This window comes from Fringilla coelebs (genome assembly GCF_963513975.1).
Source record: "Fringilla coelebs genome assembly, chromosome: 2".
NCBI lineage: Eukaryota > Metazoa > Chordata > Aves > Passeriformes > Fringillidae > Fringilla > Fringilla coelebs.
In genome coordinates, this window is record NC_140029.1 from 88,033,760 (window position 1) to 88,057,429 (window position 23,670).

Here is a 23,670-nt window from a genome sequence, read left to right on the forward strand (position 1 = left end):
TCTGCAGAGAAGTCACTCCAAAACATAAAGGCCAGCAATAACACTTAAGACACCATACTAAAGGAGAGATGGTCCAAATGCAGGAAGATACTTCAGTGTCTGATATGGGAACTTCTCAGTGGTTTTAAAGGGAAGGCAGGTGCTCGAACTGTTTTGTGGAACCAGACTTGCCAACTCAGGGCTGTACTGGGAAATGCAAACCAGCAAACGCACAATTAACACCTGCCTAATCAAGTGGATGAAGGAGACATGAAAACATCTTGATATGCAGGAGATGTCTCAGTGCACACAAGAAACCCCCCAAAGTAATGACCTCATGGTGATGTTGCTTGCATGATCACAACAGGTAAAAACCCCAGCTATGGAGCACACCGAGACATGGCAGGTGCCACATGACATAAACAGGTATTTTTAGATGCTGCAGGTGCAGTACCACACAGCCTTACCAGAGAGAACTGTGACTGCAGTATTACAGTGCAGTGCTAATTGATTACAGTTTTTCAATTTTTTCCATCTACTTGGAAAAGAAGTTTTCAGGGCTGTCCTGCAGCCACTTCTCATAGTGTGTGCCCATATACTTGGGGTTCATCAGCAGTAAGGCCACTACCTTGCTTTTCCTCTTTATATACATGGTTTATATTCCAGCCACAGTGGGCTTATGAGTAGCAAGCACTATGAAAATGAAAATTTGCTGGATTATGATCATTTGGAAGGGAAGAAGAATGCTGGAAACCCTCAGTTCAAGTCCTAAATAAATCACTGGTTTCCAGTTGCCTCAGGCAAGTCACTTGCTCTTCCCATAACACTTCAAAACAGAAATGAGTATTTCTTTACCTGGCAGAGAAGCTGAGAGCATAAACCCATTAGAGACTGCCAAGGAGTTCAGATGCTATAGTGATAAGCAATTACTTAATACACAGCAATGCTTGGGAGCATCTGTTGGTTGTTTCACAATACAGACCAAACTGCTTGGTCCGATGAACACACGAGAGATTTTCTCAATAACAACAACAGAAAAGCAAAGCAACAGCAAAACCCTACCATGGACTGCAAGCTGGCTCTGGAGAGATGGATGGATGAATGAATGAATTCTCATCTAACTGAACATTTCTGTCTGCTGTGAATATGTGCTTTCTTGGAGACAGAAAACAGATACCTTCTGCAGAAGTTGTGCAACTAATTTGGTTATACAGAAAATGAAACCTCTACCAGGCACTGAAGGAAACTCTCTCATGCTGAGAGCTACAGTTTTATAACAAAAGAAGAAGCCATACAGAGTTATAAAACAACCCAGTGTAAATCTTTATTGATGATTCACAAAATCAAACGTCATTCAACAAACTCACTCCAGCAATTCCAGTATGACATTGTTCCTTGCTAGGTTTGGCTGATTTTTCCAAGGTAAACAATATTTGCTTTTAACTCAGAGTAGGGAGAATCATGCTTTACAGTAGCCATTTTCTGACTGTAGCAGTAGCAAGTGTATCACAGCCATGACAATATTTTAGGTCACACTTCCTTATTAATATTTCACATAAAACCCCCTGCTACCTTCAGTGTTTGTTCAGTACTTCCATGGCATGTACTAGTCTCATGAGAATCATAAGCCTTTAGTTAAGTGGCATTTATTAATACTCCTGAAGTGCACTGAAGACATGAGCTGCTATCAAATTAATTGCCAGTGTCCTTCCATAATCTCACCAGAACATATATTATTTTCAATAACCCAGTATTAAATTGACCAAGAGTTTCATTGATATAAAAATTACCTTGATTTCCCACTGAAACACAGCCAGTCATATCATGGTATATTATATACACACAGTTACACCAGCAGTTTTCTCCACATGAGTCAACTGCTGAGCTACAGGAGACAGGAGTGAGAAAACCTGGGGAAAGGAATAACATCTTTGATATTGTCAACTCCCAAGATGTACTGCAGGTAGCGTTCAAACCCCATCCCGAAGCCTCCATGAGGAACTGATCCAAATTTTCGGAGGTCTAGATACCTGTAATTTAAACAGACAGTTACATTTGCAGCACAGTTATGCTGATGTCATTAAAGTGAGCTTTTCATCTAGGGTTTTGCTTTCAATCTTAATTACTTCCCTTTGACCCTAACCACTGTGATTTCTGTGTTGGTCAGGGGTATGGAGAAGCAGAATTGTATTAGCAGAAACCCCAAGTTTAAACCCAGTCAAACCAGCATAGCTATGATTTGCCAATACACTACAGCATGTTTTTTTAGGAGCAAGAACATATTTGGGTAACAAAGAACAGCTTGAGCACCATCTCTCTGCTCATATAGGAAACACCTCTGTAGTTTTAGTACCTAAAATATTCCTAGCAGAGGCACAAACCCAGGTTCCTACAGAATCACAAAGCACTTCCACTACTGGAGGTGAAGCTCTCTGCTCAGGCTTGTCTAGCCTTTGCCATGTTGGTGTGGAAATCTGTCCTGCAAACTCTTTCAATTTCTGTTTGCTTTTCAATAGCGTAAGTAATTTCATTTCCAGCAATTTCTTTAGAAGCATAAATAGGTCCTGCTGTCTTACAGGAATGTCTACTCAACATTCCCTCTTTTTTTTTTTTTCTTTTAAGCTAATTATGATGGCTTTTTGCTACTTTTTCCCCAATCACTCTTATAGACTGATTCATTTATTTCTATAGTAAGCCAGAAAAAAATCCCTTGAACATATCTTCTCTAAAAATGAGATCTGGAACAAGACATTTTATTTTGCAGAACAGCACCTGTTGTGCACAGAAAACTCAGAAAACGTTTGGAAGCAGACACTCTGAGTATATGGGTGTCAACAAGATTATGATGGTTCTTCTATAGTTACTCACTTCCCAGCTGGACTGTGGCTGGTGTGATACTGTATTTGCAGCTATAAATTGTCCCAAACAGTTTTATTTTAATAGAAGTGAAAAACATCTCAGTGCTTCTATTGATTTGTGGGGCCACTTCTGAGGTTGCTGAGGGCACCAAGTTATTCTTCTTTATATAAATGCACCAGTAAGGGATTGAGTGACTCCAGATGTATTACTTGCTTCTAATCTTGGCGTATGAATATTTCATCATCGCAGTTAAAAAAAAATCAAGTGCACTTAAATATAAATGCACATGTTTTACTACTTATGCAGTGGAGTAGAGGGGGGCAGAACACTGTGAAAGAAATTAAGATTGGATTGATTGCAGTAAATGGCTTCCCAAATTTTACACACTGTTAATGAACTGCAAGGAAATAGTATATTTGTGTGTATATGTACTTATATATGTATAAATATGTAAAATATACATTATGTATATTTGTGTGTAGTTGCTTGGACATGAGATCTTTCTTGGCTTGAAGACTGTATTTTAACAGAATGAAGACAAAGTAATGCCCATGATCAACCTTATTTGCAAAATAAGAGTACTCTCCCACAAATTCTATAGCTGCAAGATTGCCCTGTCACTCAGTTTGACAGTATGCCTTTCATACCATGAAATATTATTTTTCCTTACAGCTCATTAGCAGTAGTTAAAATTTGGGAAACCATTTATTACACTCAATCCAGTATTGAGGTTTTTTCTTCCCCAGTGTTTTTCCTCTCCCCTCCACCGCCCAAAGAGCAAAAGGAGAAGCAGAACTTGCTTCTTCCTCGCAGCATTGACACACAGAGTGCAGTTTGCAAGCTGAACAGCAGGCCCAAGAGTGGGACGTGTTTTCTTATGACTGGGACCCACGTGCTTTTCTCTCTGTGCTGCTGGGTGTTAGCTTGGCTTACTAAGGATTGGTGTGTGCACCCCACATCTTGTGATGAGGATTATGCTCAGGATAAGAACATGTAGGCTGTGCAACTGCATGGTGGTCTTCACCTCTATCCACTTTACACAGACTGCATTAAGAAGAACTTGAGTCTCTGCAAATACCCTGAACTGCTCCTGGGGAGCTCCGCTGCAAAGCTTTGCAAGGGTTTGCAAGGAAGGTGATGGGCAGACCTGATGCTGAGGGTGGTGACTCACAAAACACTCATAAATGTGAGGGATACAGGTGCTGGCTGTGGCACATCAGTCTGACCCAGCTCAGGAGTTCTGAGCAGAACTGCCAAAGCAGCTGGTAACTACTTTAGCTGTAACTGGGAATACAAGTAAAAGCACAAACTTTTCTGATGATGTCTGTAAGTGCATCAGCCTTTGCAAAGGCAGTTGAGACTAAGCCCAGCATCTTCTCTTCCTTTTTGCTGGCAACAGAGTTTATAAAGTCATTGTAAGAAGATGAAATAACTCAGATACTTCCAGATGAACAATAATAATAAATTCTACCCTTGCTTATCCAGGACTTTGATCTGTAGATCTCAAAGCACTTTGAGAAGCCATTTTGGCAAAAGGAGCGAAACAAAACCCATCAAAGTTAATGGAAAAAGTCCATTGAATTAAATGTGCTGAGGATCAAGACTCTGAATCCTTTCTGATGACTGTGCATAGAAGAAGCAGAAGAATTGAGAAATTTTCCATTCTTCACAGATGAAAGAAAAAGTAACTGCCTGCAGATGAAGAGAAAAATCCCTTTAGGCTGGAAAATGCTCCCTGATGTTTTCCTACATTCAATAGTCTAGAGACATTGGATGTTTCTCACCTCAAAAAGAGTAGTGAAGTAGTCTAGCTGTTTTTGCCAGTAGCTCATACTTAAGAGTGGAGCTGAGCGCTCTATTGGCAACTGGTGGACTGTGCAGCATTATTCCACAGGAGAAGTAAGTTTCTGTGACCCCAGCTAGCCCAGGTGTTCCTGCTCTAGACTGAGCACTGGTAGATCTTCAGAGATTTGAATCTTACTAAAGTGTGTGCTATAACAACATCCCCCAGCAATGAATTCCAGGAGCTCGTTATGTGCCATGTTAGAACATTTCCATTCATCCTTTTAAAGATTTATATTCTTTTATCATCATTGTGAGCTCCCTGTGTTGCACAGCAAGGCACTGTGAAGAGCAGTGCTCTCCTTGTGACCATTCATAAACAGAATGTCTTCTTTTCAGTCTCTTCAAAACAAATATAATCTCAACCTTTTATGCAATCCCCTTGCTATGCTGAAGGTTCTGTGGCCAGTTTGAAAAAAGTAAGGCTGAAAGAACAAAGATACTATAGTCCATGAAACTGAATATTCTGCTGGGTGTGTGTGTAAGAAAAACCCCCCTGATTTTTTGCCTGCCTCTGTCTGGTCCAGCACAGCACTCCAGTTTCTTCCCAAGGAAGAGTAACAGGACCAGGTGGCTGCCAAGGACAGTGATGAATTACCTGTTTTCACTGGACTCTGAAGAAGGTTAAAGGATGAGGTGAGTGTAGTCACTGGCCATGGGCTCCAAGTGGCTCATCAGTGCTACTTTTCCCTAAGCCCAACTCTCCTTTTACCCTGCCACACGAGGACCCAACAGAACACTCTGACATTCAAGTTTCAAAGATTACCAGAAGTGAAAGAGCCCAACACAGCTCAATCTTCTTCATCCAGAGCAGGAGCAGGGACAAAACACAGTAACATCCACTTGAAGACAACAGACAACACCTGCTCTGCTATTGTGTACTTTCACCACAGTTACAACAGAAGATCAAAAGAGTACCTGGACTGTAAAGGGTTCAGTATGAGACAATTGTCTCCACTGAAGCACATGAAGATAATCAGAGTAAGGAAGCAGTGCCTTACATGTAGGAAGACTGTCTGAAACACTGCTCACTCTGATGGTTGTGGGAACCTTACAAAGTACCTGCTTTGTTACTTTGAAGATGGCACTTGGAGGCTGCAAACAGGATCAATTTCCCTGTTTACAAGGCAATATACTTAATACTGCCTGGTCACAGAGAAGGAGGAATAATAATAATAATAATAATAATAATAATAATAATAATAATAATAATAATAATAAATTTTTATATATATATATAATTACTCCCAGAGTACCCTCATCACTTGACTTTCCCACCTCATTTCCACAGATCTCTCAGTTTAGCCAAGATCATAATCTACAGTTCTGAGCTATTTTCCATCAATTGTAGATTGAAGGAAAAAGTGTGAAAATAAGATAAAATAACTACAAAATCTAGCCAAATACTACTTCAACTCATATTCTATATGGAAAGAAATGTGCCTAACAGGAAAGATGTAGTGTACTGAAGAAGACTGATAGAGTTTGACCATGTCACTTTATCTATCTTATGAAAAACTTCCTAAAAGGTAGGAATGGCAAGAAGCAGAGCAGTATTTCAGATCATCAGTTGCCTCTGCCTTATGATTCACCCACGAGCAAGGCAATCCTGAAACTGTCCTAGAAACAGCAGACCCACAATATCCTCTTGCTTGGTGGAGGGAATAAAACAGGTAGAATCAGAGATATGGCAATGGTTACGGAACTTGAAAGGAGATCACATTCAAAAGTCAGCAAATATTATATTTAAAAAGGAATGACTCAACTGTTCTTCCAGGAGTTTGTGAGCCAGCTTTGGAGACTCAATTCAATCACTAAATTGGAGGAGATTAATTTTAGTCTTTCCTGCCACCTCCACTGAAAAGTTGGATGCTGGCAAGGCGCCTACCTGTATTCTGGCAGATTTTGGATTGCACTCCAGAAGCATCCAGAATTACTACTATCCTGCACCTTCCTAGGATATCAGACCCTGCCAAGGCAGGGGGTAACAACAGCTTTAATCTTCTCCAGAAGTTACATTGTCTGTGATGGAGTGGAGGGAATAAAGGAGGAAAGAGTCTCCAAAACAAGATCACAGCAGGAAGAGCCTCCAGAGTGTGATTGTTACATATCACATGAAAATGCAAATGAGTGACAGACAATGTCTTCATCTTTTTTTAAGGGAAGCATGAGGCAGGGCTGCACTGTCTTAGTGCTGGAAGGGTCTGCCATTGAACACCAGACTTCCTTGGGCTGTATCTCAGCATCTAACCACACAATTTATCACCCTGTTCAGGATAATCCCTCCCTCTGATAAACGGATCTGGTGTATTCTGGACCACATCTACAACAACAAAGGAAGAAATTAAATTCACCCTGTTTGCACATGGATGATGTGAGATCTGCCATACACTGGGCTGTTCCTCAGTAATTTCATATTGTGGGAAGATGAGAATGAAGAACCCATACTTTGCTTTTTTTTTTCAAGGCAGCCTTTCTAATGATCAATCCAAATACTGCAGAATACTTGAAAATACTCTTCTAAACCTAAAATTCTCTGCACTACCACTCTCTCAGTAGCTGTGATGAAGTACATACCAAGAAACACTAAAAACCTTCTGTCGTTTTAACGGGTTAAACTGTTAATTCAAAGGTTGACCTGTCTCTTTAGGAGGACAGTTTTAATTGCTTTAACTGCTTTGTTAGAGAAGATTTTTCGACCTAATTGCTCTGTCAATTGCAAAGGGAGTTATTCATGGACCTCTTAAAGGTCACAAATTGCTGTGGTTCTGTAACCTGTTTATCTCATGCATGGTGGTCAGAATTGACCCAGCTTCCAACACAGCCTAATGATTTAATATCAAAAATCATTATGGGTTATAAATTAATCCACCTCATGCAATCCTGAGAGGAATAACCTGTGCTGTGAGTGGACAAATTGGATGCATAAACTAAGTAGCATTAGATTAAACTTTGTTTAAATGAATTGGCTATTTCATTTAGACTGGCAGTGATGGCAGCGCAACAGGGCCAAAAAATTGTTCCCTCAGAACCAACCAAAACAAAGAAACAAAAAAAGAAAACTGACAAAACCCCAGTTGCTTAAATAAGTATCAAAAGAAGAAAAAGAGCTTGGAGAGCAAGGTGGCATCTTACCATTGATAGGCATCTGTGAGTCCTAATCTGTGAAACAAAAAGAAAATCCCTTGTAAGTAAAGGAACAGAATTATTCTGCACAAGCAGCACTTGCCTGGACGAGCATGCTACTAAAAAACGGAAAACCTGGTGAACTGTTGTATGAAGCATGCATAAGAAGACAAGAATCCTGTTTTTTCTCTCTAAGATTATGCTGGTTCTGCAGGAAATAGAATTTAAAGGTCTAAAGTATTTGGACTTAACAAAACCAAATCCCGAGGACTCAAAATTGAGAAAAACATGTGAAAGGAGGTGTGATACACACCCCATTCGTACCTTGAAATGCTTTCTATAACTTTCCTGACAAACAAGAAAGTCTGGCTTCGAACTCCACATGGACCCTCCTCCTAAGCACTGTGGACTCAGATACTGGCAGAAAGTTTTGACTGAAAAAATGCAGCAGGCAACATTGTACTTTACAGGAGTTGAAGCATGCCTGCTTCAGAGGGCTTACAGGGAGAGCAGCAGGAAGCACAGGGAATATCATCATCCTACACTAACAACTGAGAATTAATGTTCTGGTGATTTTAATTGCCTGGTGCCTTTTGGATTCATTATGCTGAAGTAGATTTTGCTCTTCTTCACTGACTAGATATATCTGTGTGAGCATGTGGCTAATTTAAGCAACAAATTAATTCCCAGTGCGCAAATGATGCTACTCTGGGATTAGCCTTCCCCCAATATTGCTTTGCCCAAGTGCATGACTGGCCCAAACCTAAGTGTTCAAATGCTGGATGGGACTTTGCACAACCTGATCTCATGGAAGGTGTCCCTGCTCATGGCAGCAGGGCTGGAACTAGATGGTCTTTAAGGTACCTTCCAACCCAAACCATTTTCTGATTCTACAAAATTTTTGAAAAATCAGATAGGATCCAGAGAACAACTGTCTATGGAGAATTACCCAATACATAATGTCAATTATTAACTAAAAAGCAGCTTTGATATTCTGACATTGAAGTTAGCCTAAAATTACCAAAAGTAACAAGATGCAAACTAAGGCAGCAGGGAAAGAGGAGCCCCTGTGACACAGTACAGGTCTTGAGCAGTTCCAGTGAAGCTTCCCATGAAACTATTAGCAAAGAGCCATATTCTCTGAAATCAGGCCAGTCACTGAGGCCAGCTGCATCACAACTGGCAAAGCTTCTGACCAAAAATGCAATCTCTCAGTTACACAACGTGATGACAGATATCTAAGTTCTGTATATGTGACAACTTCCACCTTCATAATCCACTTTCAGCCACAAAAACTAAAAAAAAGAATTAAGTGTCCCACAGCAGACCCTGTTCCAGACAGTTGCAGCAGAGCTGAGGCACTCTGCTGCCCTGGCCTCTCAGCACAAAGAAAACTTTTCTTCTCTGATGAGCTAAAACAGAGCCGCTTTGCACACCTATGACAGAAGCACAAGAACTTCTTCACCAGTTTGCAGTCACCTACTCAAATAAATATATATCACAAAGACAAAAATAGGCTTATTTTAAATACTATTATCTGGCCTTCCACTCCTCTGTCTTGCCAACCACAAAGAGCTGCTAAAACACTCTCCTGCTCAGGCTAGTTTCCTGGCATCTGCGGATTTTCCATACCTCTGTAAGCGTGATTCAAGGAAGGGCAGTCGCTCCTCTCTCAAGCTGCCGCCACACAACTCCCCTACTCCTGGTACAAGGAGATCAACAGCTGCAACCTTCAAACACAGAAAACTAATTGAAGTCATGCCACATAGCCACAGAGTGACTAGCAGAAGTTAACACTGATGTTTTTTTGTAAAACCCTACTGTGATTCTTCCAGAGTCCAGGACATTTAGGTAAGGATTTGCACATACTTGAAAAGTCTTTTGTTGAGAGGAGAAGGCTGGGAGGAAATTTTGCAAGGATAAACATCAGAAATTTACAGAAAACCTAAATGAAAGCAGTGATGTCTCAGACTGAGGACATCTACTGCAAGTGGTTTGAACTGAATGTCACAAAGTTACTCTGGTGACAACCTGTGTGGGGTTATAAAGAAACCAACAGCAGCTCACAAAAAGGCAAGGACACGTGGGCAAGCTTTCTGAAGCCCTGACTCCCTGCTCTGACGCTGTTGCTTGTGTTCAGCCCTATCTATCCCCATTCCTATAACCAGTTCTAATGGATATGGTAGCAATGGCACTCATGAGCTGGATCCAAGTGTTAGGATCCAAGTGTTAACACTTAGGCTGCTACGTGTGGGCTGAATGTCTTCTCTGGTTTGTCTTCTAGGGTTAGTTTTCTTATCCCGCAGCTGAAATGTTGCTAGAATCAAAGCCACTGAAGACACATTGGTGCATGGCGGTGTTGTTGCTCTTTTTAGCAGAAGCAATGCTTCAGGTTGTCTCAATTCAGTGAGAAATCACAATTTTAAGGCATGAGACTTGATAAAGAGCTTATTTCTTCTGCCCATCTGCTATTTGAGCATTACATGGATGCTACATTTGGATGACAAGAGAATCACAGACTACTTGGAGCCATCCAATTCTAGGCCTTTCACTTAATAGTACAGAAGTTTACCAGGAAAAGAAATAAACTATGGCAAACTTAGCTTAAGTAATTTAAGCAACAAGTTAACACTGCCCCAACCCCTGAATCTTCATCCTCCTGTTGTTTCCACTTTGGGTATTTTCTTCTACAACAGGAAAAAAAATGGACAGGATCACCTGATGGTCACATCTTATCTTGAACTTCTTGGGAGCAGCCCCAGCAGATGATGTCTATCAGTAGGCCAAGACATATTCCTACTACACAAAAAGTGGTGGAAGTGTGACCCATGGACTCACCGTGTGTTGAGGTCCATCTTCATTGTCTCGCATGTAGAAAGGTTTGAGGTCGTATGGATAGTTAACCACAAACACAGGAACCTCCCCACAGTGCTTCACCAGGTACTTCTCATGTTCTGTTTGGAGGTCACAGCCCCACTGTAAGGACAGCAAAAGGGGCCTGGGAATCTGCTTTGGTGCCTCTTGCCCATGGCAAGAGACCCAGCAAAATCCCTGCACATAGATCCTCTTGCACACGTGCTGCTTTGAATAACATGAAACCAAGCAAAGCACTTCTCATACAGGTCACTGGGAAATAGACAGTTTCACAAGTAGTCAGGCAGAGCAAAGCATGTAAAATAATATGATTTAACTTAACAGAACAGAGCCAGATCATTCCTGCATCAGGCCCAAGCATCTGGTATCAAATCAGAAAACCCAAAACAAGCAAAAAAAAAAAAACAAAAACCCAACCCCAAAAACCTCAAACCACATGCTCATATCTAAAGGAAAACAGGCACATCTCCAAAGCCAGCTTACTTGACCCAGCCAACCAGCCTTATTCCAGTATTACCTCTGGTGTATAGAAAGCAGCTTTCCTAGGCTGATTACTCTCTTCCCTGCTGTGTCCTGTTACATGCTACATTAATTCTCACTTGAGAAAACCTAGCACCCTATTAACCTTCTTTGTTATCAGAAACCACGGACATTTGCAATGCCCTTCACTTTTCCATTTTTCCAGGAATGTTATAAATCCTGTGGCTTTTGACTTGAGACCCCCAATCCATTTATAGGACATGCAAAGAATATCAGGGAAATGGAAGGGGAAGAGAGGAACAGACCTCCCCCAGACTCTCTTCATACTAAAATATCCCAAGTTTGCTGTCTCAGATCCAGGTAGTACAGAGAAAAGATTTGAGGTTCTACACCCACTTGTGCACAGAGATGAGACAGTTACCCAACTAGCTATGAGGGTGGCTTCAGCCTTCAGAGGGTTATTTTCATTGAAGTATCATAATGAGATACTGATTAAACAATATAGACATAAGATGAGCACCACCACAAATGCTGTCCCATACTGGAGTGGGTGTGTGTTTGAAATTGGGCAAAATATGATTTTTAGAAAACCATAATCTCATAGCTTTAGAAAGACTAGCACGTTACTCTTTTTCCCAGTCAACACCGATGCTCTACATCTAGATTACATGGTATTTCCACATGGTATTGGTTTATTAATCCTTGTCAAACTTTGGGTGCTATCCTCTTATCTTTCCTTTTCTTGAGAACTATTACAGCAACTCTTCTTAGATGATTGCTACTGAATCTGCAACACTCTCAGCACTACTCACATACAGGAAAGAGAAGTGCCTTTTGCTGAAGTCTTGGTCCTTCAACTGCAATCTCATCACTTCCTTCCCTGCAAGTGTTACATGTTCTCCTGCTACACATCTCAGTCCTTGTATTGCTCCCATTTCAACCACAAAGGGCAAAAGTTACACTGGATTTACAACCCAGCAAACAAAACACCCCAGGAGGCAGATAATCTGTGCAAAATAACAACTCTTGTGGTATCAGAGAGAGACAGAGGGAGAGAAGGGAGATTCTACAAAGTTCAGGCTCTGCGGAGGGACAAACCAGCTGGCAATGACCTACCTCTGGCTTGAAAGTGAAAGTCTGAGGAGCTTGCTTCAAAATTTCCACTGCTTCACTGTAGGAAATTCTGCAAGAGGAAGAAAAAAGTCTTGAAGATAACTACGAAAGGAACAACAAAGTTTTCTGGCTAAGCGCCATGCTGGAAAATTAAGGAGGCATTTCCCCACCACCATGCCAACTTGTGTGTAATGTCAGACTTCCCAGCAATGCTTCTTTGGACAGGAACCAAAAAGCATTTAATATGGCAAGAATCCTATGTTTTCCTGTGCTTCAGCTACATGCAGGGCAGGAAGTGCTAAGCTCTCAACACTTCTGCATTATTGCAATATTGCATTTTAGTTAGGAGTGAGCTCTGCAGGGAATTGCTTCATAGAAATGGGTGGATTTTTTAAAAGAAAACAATATGTCCTCATCAGTATAGCTACAAAAACATAGCTCTAGTCCAGGGTGTGTTAGACAAAAATAACAGCCCAGGGTGCAAAAGGGCTTGTAGCTCAAATGTTTCCACTTTACTTAAAAAACCATGAGATTTATGTGCAGCAATGTTTCTCTACTTCTCTGGCAGATCTGAGAGCAGATTCTCCACCAATTTCCACCAGCACAAAAGAATAGCATCATGGCAAAGCAAACACAAAAAGTGCAGTGAACAATGCTCCAGGTTTGGTAACTGGAAATCAAGACTCAATGGAAGATAATGTACCAAGCCAAATGTTTTGGACAGAGAGAAGAAAAGAACAACATGATCACAATAATTTCATCTTTCTATCACTGGCTAATCCAATTTAAAACTGAACTCCCTAAGGAGCACAAGCTCTTTACACCCCATTACAAGGCTTCATTAAAACAGGGAAGGCTTCTGGAGGAAGGAATATATTGCTCCACATGTTTGGGTTATGTGAGGCCACAGACCAAATGAGGTGTATCACTGGCACAGGTTCAACACTTGTAACCAATGTATGTAAGCCAGAAATGGCCCAGATCTGCCAGCAGCTGATGGAGAGACAGACAGAGAGGGAGAAAGAGATGGTCTGTCTCTCTCCTTTTCCTTGGAGCATGGGAGAAGCTGAGTGCAACTTTGTCCTTTCAGGAGTACCAGTTAGGTCCAAAGAGAGGACTGAAATTGGGAGGTGCTAACTTCACTGAGGACTCCCATGGTGCTCCTGCAGGCAGAGGCACAGGGGGGATCCATCATGATCCTGTTGCCCAGGTGTGGCTGTAGCTGCTTAACAAGATAACCAGCGCTGGGATGAGCAGCCCTACAATGTTCTGTGGGATAAATGGAGGGCTCCCCCATTTGAAGAGACAAGAGGAGTAGGGAGGATGTGGCACTCTCGGGGGTCAGTGAGGGAAACCCAAAGCCTTCAGCTTCTTAGCACAAAGAGAATTGGAATTAGGAGCTACACAATCAATTGGGAATAGAAAACCAATTGGGATTGTTAAATATCATATCATACTTTGATAAAAAAGAGAGCCACTGGAGTGAAAGTGTGAATGAAAGCAGAGCATCAAAGCCAAAACCAAGCAGGACTGTGAGCAGCCAATGTGCAGGCACATGCTGGAAGGAGAATACTTTTGAGGATCTTGTCCAGGGGAGCAAAAGCCAAAGGCCAGCAGATTCAGGTGTCAGTCTCATGCAGAGCTGAAAGGGCATGCCTTGCAAACAGTAAAAGGGAACTGCAGCTCATGCTCTTTCGGAGACATTATGCTAACCCAGAAGACATTGAGTTGTGAAAGAAAAAGAACATACACAAAATAGGAACTCTTTCCCCAAAAGCCCTCTTTCCCCAAAAGCAAGATCATTTTGAAATAGTACTTACATCATAAATTTGTGCTTCAGTATTTGTTCCAACCTGCCCTTGGTCAAAACAAGAAAAACATAAACATGTAAAGCTACCCTTTATGGTTCAGGGGCAAACTCAGGAAAGTGACTTCCCTCTATTTTGTAATTTGTAGGACTGCATTCTGATCTAGATATGGGTCAAAATCCACTCCTGGCTATTCAATGCCAAAACAGTACCCAATTATTGAAGCTGATGATTCAGAGGCTACAAGATGAAGTGACAACTACAGTTCTACCACACTTGCTACCAGCCACAGAAAGTTGTGTGTCCTTTCTCTGTTGGCCTGAACAATCACTTAAGCTGATATTTAGCTTTTCACAGTTTTCACAGGACAACACAGTAACAAAAAAAAAAAAAAAAAAAGAAAGAAAAGGAAAAAAAAGAAAAAAAAGAAAAAAATTAAGCCTTCCTATAGCCGCAAAGAACCCTCAAAACACATGGCAGGATTGCAGTTCTTTCCTGTCACATGCATTACCTTCTGTGCAGGAGCTATGTATTTATGAAAAAGTTCAACATCATGAGGACATTTGGAGAGCACAGTGCTTGTCACCGTCTTGAAAAGATCTTCCATAACCTAATAGAGAAAAAAGAAATGCATGAAAAATGAACATTGCTTAGGTGTCCCAGACTATAAATGAAACATGGTACACATCAGCCAAAGAGTACAGAAGAAGTTTCTGTGCTTCTGCAGGGCCAGACTACTTAAGAGGGAACCACCTCACTAATACTCCTAATCAGCAGGCTTGTTTAGTAGCTGAAGAGGTCTGGAACCTTGATTTTTGCTATGGGTTTAGTGTTTCAATGTTGGCTGATGGAGTCGGTATCTTCAGTCAGGTATCTCCAGTGAAAAAAAGTCACAGCTAAGTATTCAAGCAGCAACCCTGGCTAGACACACGCATGTTACAACCATTTGTGGGTCTGGTCTCAGATTAATTCTTAGTGAGGTATCTGTCCAGTAATGAGCAAGTCTGGATTTATGCTTTGTTGTTAGAAAAGGCAAAACTGAAGGAAAGAGAATAAACATGCAGTGTGTAGAGAAAGCCCATCCAACAGTTCTCAGCTAGAGAGACTCTGCAGTAAGAGCAAATGAACATGTACAAGATGAGTAGAGAGCTAAAGCGAAGGACACATCAATGCAGAGATGTTTGAGAAACTAAAAAGATGTGGTTCCATTTCCCTAAACGAATGTGGATTAACTAAACGACATTATCATCCAATTTGGATATACTTATCCAGTAAAACTGGCTTCACTCATTAAGAAATTAAAATGCCATTAAAAGCCCCCACATGGGATGCTGCTGCATTTTCATCAACCCGTTTTAAGAGTCACTTTCTCTTTTGGTTAAGCAAAGCAGACCATCCAAGACACTTGCTGTTGCGCAGTCTAAGAGTTCCCATGGCTCCCTGTAGTCTTACACCAGCACAAAGCAGGTAGTTGACACCTGTGGTATCAACTGATCATCCCACCTCTTATTCAAAATCACCCTCCTATTCTTATTTTCTTTGTCAAAACAGAGCAATGCAGCTGGGGCTGCATGTCATCTCAGCCTGGGATGGTACGAGGTTTTTCCTAACAAAGCGCATCTCAAAGTTCTGGCACATTCCTGGTTGGTTGTAGATTTCTGGTGTGGTTTTTTTTTGTTGTTGTTGTTGTTGTTTGTTTGTTGTTTGGGGTTTTTTTGTGAGTGTAACAACTGCTTCATTAATTGCAGAGTTGAGAGAACTGAAGTCTCCACTATCTAGGTGAGCAGCAGCCCCTAGACACCACAAAGCCTGTGACTGTGGAAAGATGAACCTGTGGAAAGAACAGTCAGCAGACCTCAAGAAGAAGCAGTAGGTCTATGCCTTACAAGGAACCACATCTCACAGGGTAAGAGGAACACAAGGCACAGAAACAAAGCAGCTGGACTACTGACATAGCCAAGATGAGATTTCAGGCATGTTGTTCAAACTTATGCTTAGATGAACATCCTCCACACCTGCCCCAAGCTGCTGAAGCACTGCTCAGTGCTGGTGAACAACTCTGCATCCCACCAGCCTAGTGGAGCTGGTAAAGCAGTCCATTTGGACTGCTCTGAGCCAAACTCAGACTCAAGACTCCTGCATCAACCTGGGCTCTCCTTTTAAAAAAAGGGAAGATGCAAATAAGGGAACAGCATTATCATATGCAGATGAACAGTTTTACGCCTCCTGGTACTCAAACACAGAGGAAATGAAAAGCCAGCATTCCTGCTGCTGAGTGGCAAATAACCAAACAGTCAGCTTTGAACTTTCTTCAAAGTAGCTAGAAAAAGGCTTATGCAAATGAAATTAGAAAACTTCTTAGCAATTCATCTGGTTTCACCAGGCAGAGACGAAGGGATTTTACATTAAGCTTCCTCTTTCTAGAAAATGAAAGTATCATCTGGTTTTGGAAAGGCATGTTGTTTAATTAGCACTTTTTTTCCTCACTGTGCGATAAAGTAACAATTAGGTTCCCACAGCATTCAACATAAGCAGCTTCCTCTTGTGGAAAAAAGATGTGGGTGGTATGGGAAAAACAATCTGAGAAATATTTCCAGGTTTGAGACTGAGGTTTTATTCTGGCAAAAAAGGCAGACACGTGGGTCATACACTGGCCTCCTCACTGCTCTTATTAATGCCAAACAAGTACTAGGCACAAACAGTAGATGGAAAAAAAAAAGGAGGAAAAAGAACTCTCAAACTGAGAATTTATGTCTTTGAGCACATAGCATAATGAAGGACTATAGGTCCTTCATTAGGCTATAGGAAAAATGAGTGGAGAAGTGTAATCACTGGCTTGCTGGTTTAAGGGAACACATTAGTGTGAGATATAGGTGAAGTGATTGGTTTGAACATATTCTGAAAGAAACATGCTTGACAGGAGACTTACAGGGGGAAAAAAGGCACTGGAATAACAGCAAGTAGCTCATCTCAGAGGTGGGACTCTGGATGTCCCAGAGGCCCAATAATGTGGTTGCTTCACAATGGTGGTGTGGAAACTGTGCTGGTAGAGGGGCAAGCAAGGAGGACAGAGGTTAAAGCTTTCTCCCCTCCCTCAACCCTTTTAGCCTTTCTCTTTTGATGTTCATGTTTGAAACTACATCAATATCAACACTGGCCTTTCCCAATGTTGCTCTGTTGTTTAATGGTTAACAGCTCAATTTTGATTAGGAGCAGCTCCCAAGGGTATTGCTTAATTTTACCCTGGATCTTTTGATACTGCAACTTATCCTCTTCCCAAATAACATTATGACCAGAGTTGAAACAGAGCAAATCATCAATAAAACACCAGTAAAATTCAGCAGAAGCAACTGAAGGTGCTGTGCACTCCAAGAAAGGTTCAAATCATCATCTTTATTATGTAAGAAAGATTACATAAGAAAAATCACATGACCTGCCAGGAGGATTTTTATGTATGCATTTACCTGGGCCATGCATATAGATGCAGTATAGATCACAGGCTCCTTACATATGAAACATTCACTAGTGGACCACTGTTGTTGCCTCCATGCTTGCTCACACCATGAAACATTCACTAGTGGACCACTGTTGTTGCCTCCATGCTTGCTCACACCCACTCTACATGTGCACATACACACAGAGCGGAGGATTCACATCTGATCTTGGTCATAAAATCCCCTCCCAGCAATACAGCCAAAAGCTCAGGCCCCATTTTGGAGAGATGCTGTTGCTGTGCAAGTAAAGAGACTTGCCTGCCAGACCACTGCTCCCCTGGCCATTGAAGCCGAATGCTGATAAAAGTCGAGGAAGAGAACAAGCTTGAGCCATGGCAGCCGGATACCACTTCAGACATGGAACCTGCAGTCCTGCAGACAGCCCAATGTCCCTAAAGAGTGTTGTAAAACTCTTAGGGTGCAAAGCTCTTAGAACAAACCCTTCTCATGTGATTACCAGTGGTTGCTCCCTCAACACTGCAGTCAGACCTGCCCAAGTGCCTCAGACTTGGTACTGAAGACAGAATGTTGAGTGAAAACTAGTCTGGAAATCAAATCACATACCTGTTTTAGATCTATGCTCTCTAAAGCTGACACCCAGAAAGGGTACCTGATTTCATTTCATGCCTGAACTCCCCTCTGTAAAATAGAGGTAATAATGCTCCATGTCACTAGGCCATAATGACAGCAAATTAATTTTGATGAAGTACATAACCAGTGGAAGACAATACTCCTGCCCTCAGGATACAGCTCAAATACTGAGTGTTAAATTGTATGCCCCATCTTAAAGAGAAATATTCTCCATCCCTTAAAGAGACAGTAGTGCTAGGATATAATCTTGTTAAGGAAGACTAACACTATGCATAAACTGACAATGCCCTCAGGAAAACTTCCTTCTTGCATTTCCTAACTTTACAGCCTAAATAATGCCGTTTTTAGCGCGGCTTTGTATGTGCTTTTGATGAAATTCAGTAATAACTGTATCATATGGCCTCTTTGAGACTCCATTAGTGTCATGAGTGAAGTGGGATCCTTTAAATATACTGCACTGCTGATACAGTGGAATGAAAAATAGAAGATAATGGCCTACAAATACAACTACATGACACAGCATTGAAGAGAGAGGGAGAGAGTGATAACAGGCATCTCAGAGGACAAAGAAAACTGGAGATCTTGGATCACCAATTCAGGTACTGGGGTGCTGCTGGCTCTAGGGGGTCCAGACACTTCCACAACTGTACCTCTTCTCCTATCTGACATTTTTCTAAATCTTTCTTTTTCTCATCCATTTTGGAGGAGCAAAGAGGTCCCTCCTTAGATACCCTTACATGTACCCTGTACAGCAAAGCAGAAATACTACCACCCAGCCATGCAGCGAGAAGTTCTGCACTGAGCACACGGGACTTTCCACAGAAAGTATTGTGAAACCAGTACTGTGAGAGTCGAAGCTTCTTTGTAGCACTAAAACACATTTTGGCACAGAACAGAAATTTAGATTGCATGATTAAGACACATGAGACTTCACAAGAACTGTGCTACTAATTTAGGAATAACTGAGCACTACTCTGTGCAATTACAGAGGGGAAAAAAGGCCGCTGCTCTAAGACTTCAGGCCCTTTGTTCCCAAATACATGTAGCTTGGTTATTAAATCTCCTTTTTATTCCTTTTATTTCATAATGAAAACTGTGTTTCTTTTGGAGCTTTGGCTGAAAGATCTCAAGCCTCACCAGTGAATGGTAAACAAGCACATCTTTGTAGCAAGGCTCTTTAATGGTGTCTAAGCAAATACTTCAAGATGTCCCTGAAGAAGCTGAGTATTCCCAGCACAGTAATTTGCTCAAGTGAGAGATACTTAGTCCAAATGTCCAATAGCAATTTTAAAAATAAATTTTTAACAATCCAGCTCCTTATGTGAGGACAAAGTTCAGATAATAACCATGGCCAAGAGCCCTGAAGGCTTTCAACTGGGCGTTTTTCACTGAATAAAGAACTTGCAGATGACAACAAAAAGACAAAATACCCGATGGGCAGATACATAAGAGAACACTGAATTTAAGTCAGTTACACCAGGAGAGACGCTTAGGTTTCAGAGCAACTAGCAGAGTTTTCTGTTATTGGATTTTTTTGTTTGTTTTGTAGTAAGAGAGGTTGCTCAATGGTTTAAAAATAAACAATGTGGGAACTCCACTTCCCCAAGTAAGAACACCACAAAATTAAGCCTGTTGCAATACATACTCACTATGAGAAATGCAAAATAATAGCTGCTAGGAGACTTTCTGTTATAGGAAAAGGATAGAGGGAAGATTTAAAGAGAGCACAAGCTGAAATTTCACAAGATACTTAGTAACAACAAAGGAAATATTGAGAGGGAAAGTTCCTCCTTTCTCTACAAATAAAAGCCTTACAAATTCCAGAACAGTTCTCAAATCTAATTCTCTGAATTGTCTGAACTGGCTGTTTATACTTCAAAACTCAGGAAATTAAGGTTTTCTGCACAAGGTATGTTGATTCTGTGTTGAAGGGCTCAAACACCACCCAACAGAAGACCCTGCTTACTATACTAGATAAAAGTAATAAAAATTTCAATTGACTACTGATTACCTAGAGAAACAAGGGGGCTCAGGAATTAAGGTGTGTACATACACACAGGCTGTGCTCTAAGAATACACAAAGCTGTGGAGAAAATGAGAGACAAAAGAAAGAGCAGGATGCTATTCATGATGGAGCACAGACTCCCAGTGGATCAGTCCACACAGCCCAATGTCATGCAGACATCCCAGATTAAGAGGCAGCACACAAAGCACAGCAACTGTGCTCTCAGGCCACGCTGGTTCAGCACTGTTTATGACCCATGCTGAAGAAACCACCACCTGGATGTTATTTTATAAATCTGTAGCCAGTGCCTCAGGTGTTTTTCTTTATAACGTTATTTTTTCAATCACTTTCCACAGCGCTTATCTGATAAATGAGCGAGTGTGTGTATGTTTACATACAAGTCCTACTGGGTATAAGCTGGCTTATGCTGAGACTAGTAAGGTGTATAGGCATCCATCATGTGGTTAAACTGCATCTGAGAAGTCAATCCTGAAAAATCAAAAACCAGCTGACTAAGGATTTCCTCCAGTCTTCTGCTAAAGCCACAGTGAACAGTGTATGCCACAAACTGTTGTTTCTTCTTCAGATTTCAATGCAGATTCCAAGGAGGCCTTTACAGAGCACACTGCCTAAACACTGCTCACTCAGTGGAAAGGTGCTGAACATTTTGAAAGCCAGAGTGCCACTCATTAGCACTAGCCAAGCACATTTACATTCCCTGGCAATACAGCAACTGTGGAGCTTCCCATTCAGATGAGGGCTGTGTGCATCTATATCTTCCCTTCCAAATCCTCTCTATAGCCTCACCTCTGCTGAGCAAACCCTCCTCCTTGGGAAATACCTGTGCAACCTCTACTTGGTTCACACAGGGTGAGAGGAACTGTGACCTCAGCTGAGGGCAGGGAGCACAGGAGGAAAAAACTCTGGTACCAGTCCTGCATAGACATCTGGAGTGCCCACCTGCATGATGTCCTGAAGGCTTTCAGTGAAGGACAGCTCCGCCTCCACCATGTAGAACTCCGCCAGGTGCCGGCGACTCTGCGAGTTTTCCGCTCGGAACGTCGGGCCAAAGGTGAACACGTGAGTAAAAGCCCTGCAAGGCAGCAGGGAACAGGCAGGTCAGGTCCAGCACACAACTGGGTCTGTTACATCTAAAGCCCTCACTTTTCTCCCAGCATCTAGAAACAATCATGTTTCCATTTCATCTTTGACCAGTTTAATGGCACTGCTGAATAAGCCGCTGTTATGTTCCTTCATCCAGGTGTGGAGAGAGGTCATTCACATTTTGTGACTCAGAGATGTTGCACACACACACACTATTCAGCTTTCTCTGAACACAAGTCGTGCTCAGGACACTTTTTGTAACTGTGTGGGAATAAAACCCAACATTCTGCAGAACTGGATAACTAGAGAAGCATGCAGATACTACACCAATCATGCTATCCTCATCCATGTGCCTTTTCACTTCTTTGCCTGCAATGCCTGACCTTCACAGGTGCTGTGGGACCCCAGTGCTCACCAGAGCCGAGTGAGCCGTGCTGCTGGAGCTGGTGGGCACTGAGGGGTGGGCAGTGAGGCCCAGCAGGACAGGAGGTGTACGGCGTGCAGTCCCCCTCTAGTGGTACGACAGAAGTTCATTACTCAGAGAGCCATGGAGATAAAGAACTGGGCTCTTCCACACAGCTAAAAATAGCTCAGCTCATAGGGGTCCCTACTGCAGAGAACACATGGGGAGAGCATTTAATGCTGAAGCAACCAATGCATTTCCTATTATGAAGCCATTTCTCCAACCACCTTCTGGGGAGTCTATTTAAATACATCCTCTCTTGTTCTACAGTCATGCTGTGTTTCCACTTCCTTTGTGAGAAACCTTCCCATCAAACACCAACACACCTTTAAAAGTTTTATGTGGGAAGCTGCACTCCAAGCAATACCTTTTACACTGTGATCTATGAGCACTTGAGCTCCTGGACACCCTCAAGCCAGTGAGAGCTTCCCAAATACATGCTGTGACATCTGTGATTCCTCCCATGCTTCATGGGACGAAAAACTGTGATTGGGGAAGAGAGCAAGTTGCTTCAGAAAAACCATGAACTGGGCAGCTGCTAACTTTGGTACATCTTTAACTTGATGTTATTTTTAGCTGCAGACAGCATGTAGGAGAAAAAGAACCCGATCAGTAGAGATTAAGCACAGTTTGACACTCATGAAAGGATGCATGCTAATTGCTGGGGCTGGCATTTGACTTGCATCTTGCTCTGCAAGCTTTCAACTTAAAAAGGACGTTCACTGAAGTTTCTGAACAGGCTAATTTTGTTAAACTGAAGTTTAAATAAACAGCACGACAAAAAGCAGCATTTTTCCTTCACCCCTTATGGAGACATCTGTGCTACAAATAAAGGAACACACGCATTCTGCTTCACTCATCTGTTCCCCCATGTCACATGTTGGTTAAAGGTTATGATCCAAAGAAACAGCACTTTCTTTTTCCTTGAGTTGCTAGTAGTAAACACACCAGAAGTTTCAGGTCAAGACTGAATACATAGCCTGCCTGTAGGTTTCTTTTCCCCATGGCTCTGTTTTCCCTCCTCCAAAAAAACACACTTTCTATCTCCACTTTGCTCTTCTATCTGTACTCTCTCATATATGACCACAGCATCCACAACCAACTGACTAGATTTTGCAGCAAACATCTTCCTTCAAGCATCATTTTCAGCATGCCACTATTCCCTCTGCTGCCTCTCTCACTTGTTGACATGTTACTGTAAATTTCTGTTACTCCATCATTCTCCTTCAAACTGCCCTTTGCTGTAGCATCTACAAAACCTCAGCAATGTTTAGATAAGCGATGTACCAAGACTATTACTCACTGCACAGGTCATTCCCTATTATTTCATCAGTTCCTTGTGATCCCCCATCTGTAGCCACCTGTTGTCTTGAGTTATTCAGAAATTCATGTTCTTCCTCACATGGCCTTTTTGATTTGTTTTTTTCCCATGCTCCTAACAGCACCTGGCACAACAAGGTCTCAGATCCAAAGTTTAAGAGCCTCAACTGCTATAGCAATACAAACAACAAATACAAAACAGTGAGTCATGCAGTCAAAATCATCTTATGTTTAAGGCAGAACGTGTCAAAAGTTTTTGTTTGCCAGTTTGTGGAGGTTGGCCTGCAGTGGGAAACAGGAGTTAGAGGCAGGTTCTTGCTCTACCTGCCCCCATGTTTCAGGGTTTTGCTAAAATATTTCAATTTGAGGCCCTTTGGTTAAAGAAAGAATTTTTCCTAAATAAATGAGTTTAGTCACAAGTTCAGTTTGTGACTGAGCCAGGATCAGACACAAGACGAAAATATTGTGAAAAGCTTACAATTGCTGTAAGTACTCATTCAGGTCTGCTCAGTATGATGTGCAGGTCTCTAATATCTCACTGACATGAAGGCCTCAAAGCAAGACTGAAAGCTAAAGTGTGTCACTCGCTGGCCAGCATGAGATCCTTTCCCA

The 23,670-nt window shown here is 41.8% G+C and overlaps 1 protein-coding gene across 2 annotated transcripts in view; it reads right to left on the reverse strand.

Annotated features, from left to right (window-relative positions):
- Positions 1 to 1,332: 1,332 nt before the first annotated feature.
- The window catches only part of NARS2 (asparaginyl-tRNA synthetase 2, mitochondrial), a 49,090-nt gene continuing 26,752 nt past the window's right edge, over positions 1,333 to 23,670 (reverse strand). For both annotated transcript variants that reach the window (XM_084227235.1, XM_084227236.1), the window contains 8 exons: positions 21,132 to 21,264; positions 14,593 to 14,691; positions 14,094 to 14,131; positions 12,277 to 12,343; positions 10,645 to 10,782; positions 9,439 to 9,536; positions 7,816 to 7,842; positions 1,333 to 2,009 (listed from right to left, as the gene is read on the reverse strand). In XM_084227235.1, coding sequence (XP_084083361.1) covers positions 1,865 to 2,009; positions 7,816 to 7,842; positions 9,439 to 9,536; positions 10,645 to 10,782; positions 12,277 to 12,343; positions 14,094 to 14,131; positions 14,593 to 14,691; positions 21,132 to 21,264 — 745 coding nt within the window. In that variant the 3' untranslated portion in view covers positions 1,333 to 1,864. The remainder of the gene's footprint in view (positions 2,010 to 7,815; positions 7,843 to 9,438; positions 9,537 to 10,644; positions 10,783 to 12,276; positions 12,344 to 14,093; positions 14,132 to 14,592; positions 14,692 to 21,131; positions 21,265 to 23,670) is intronic.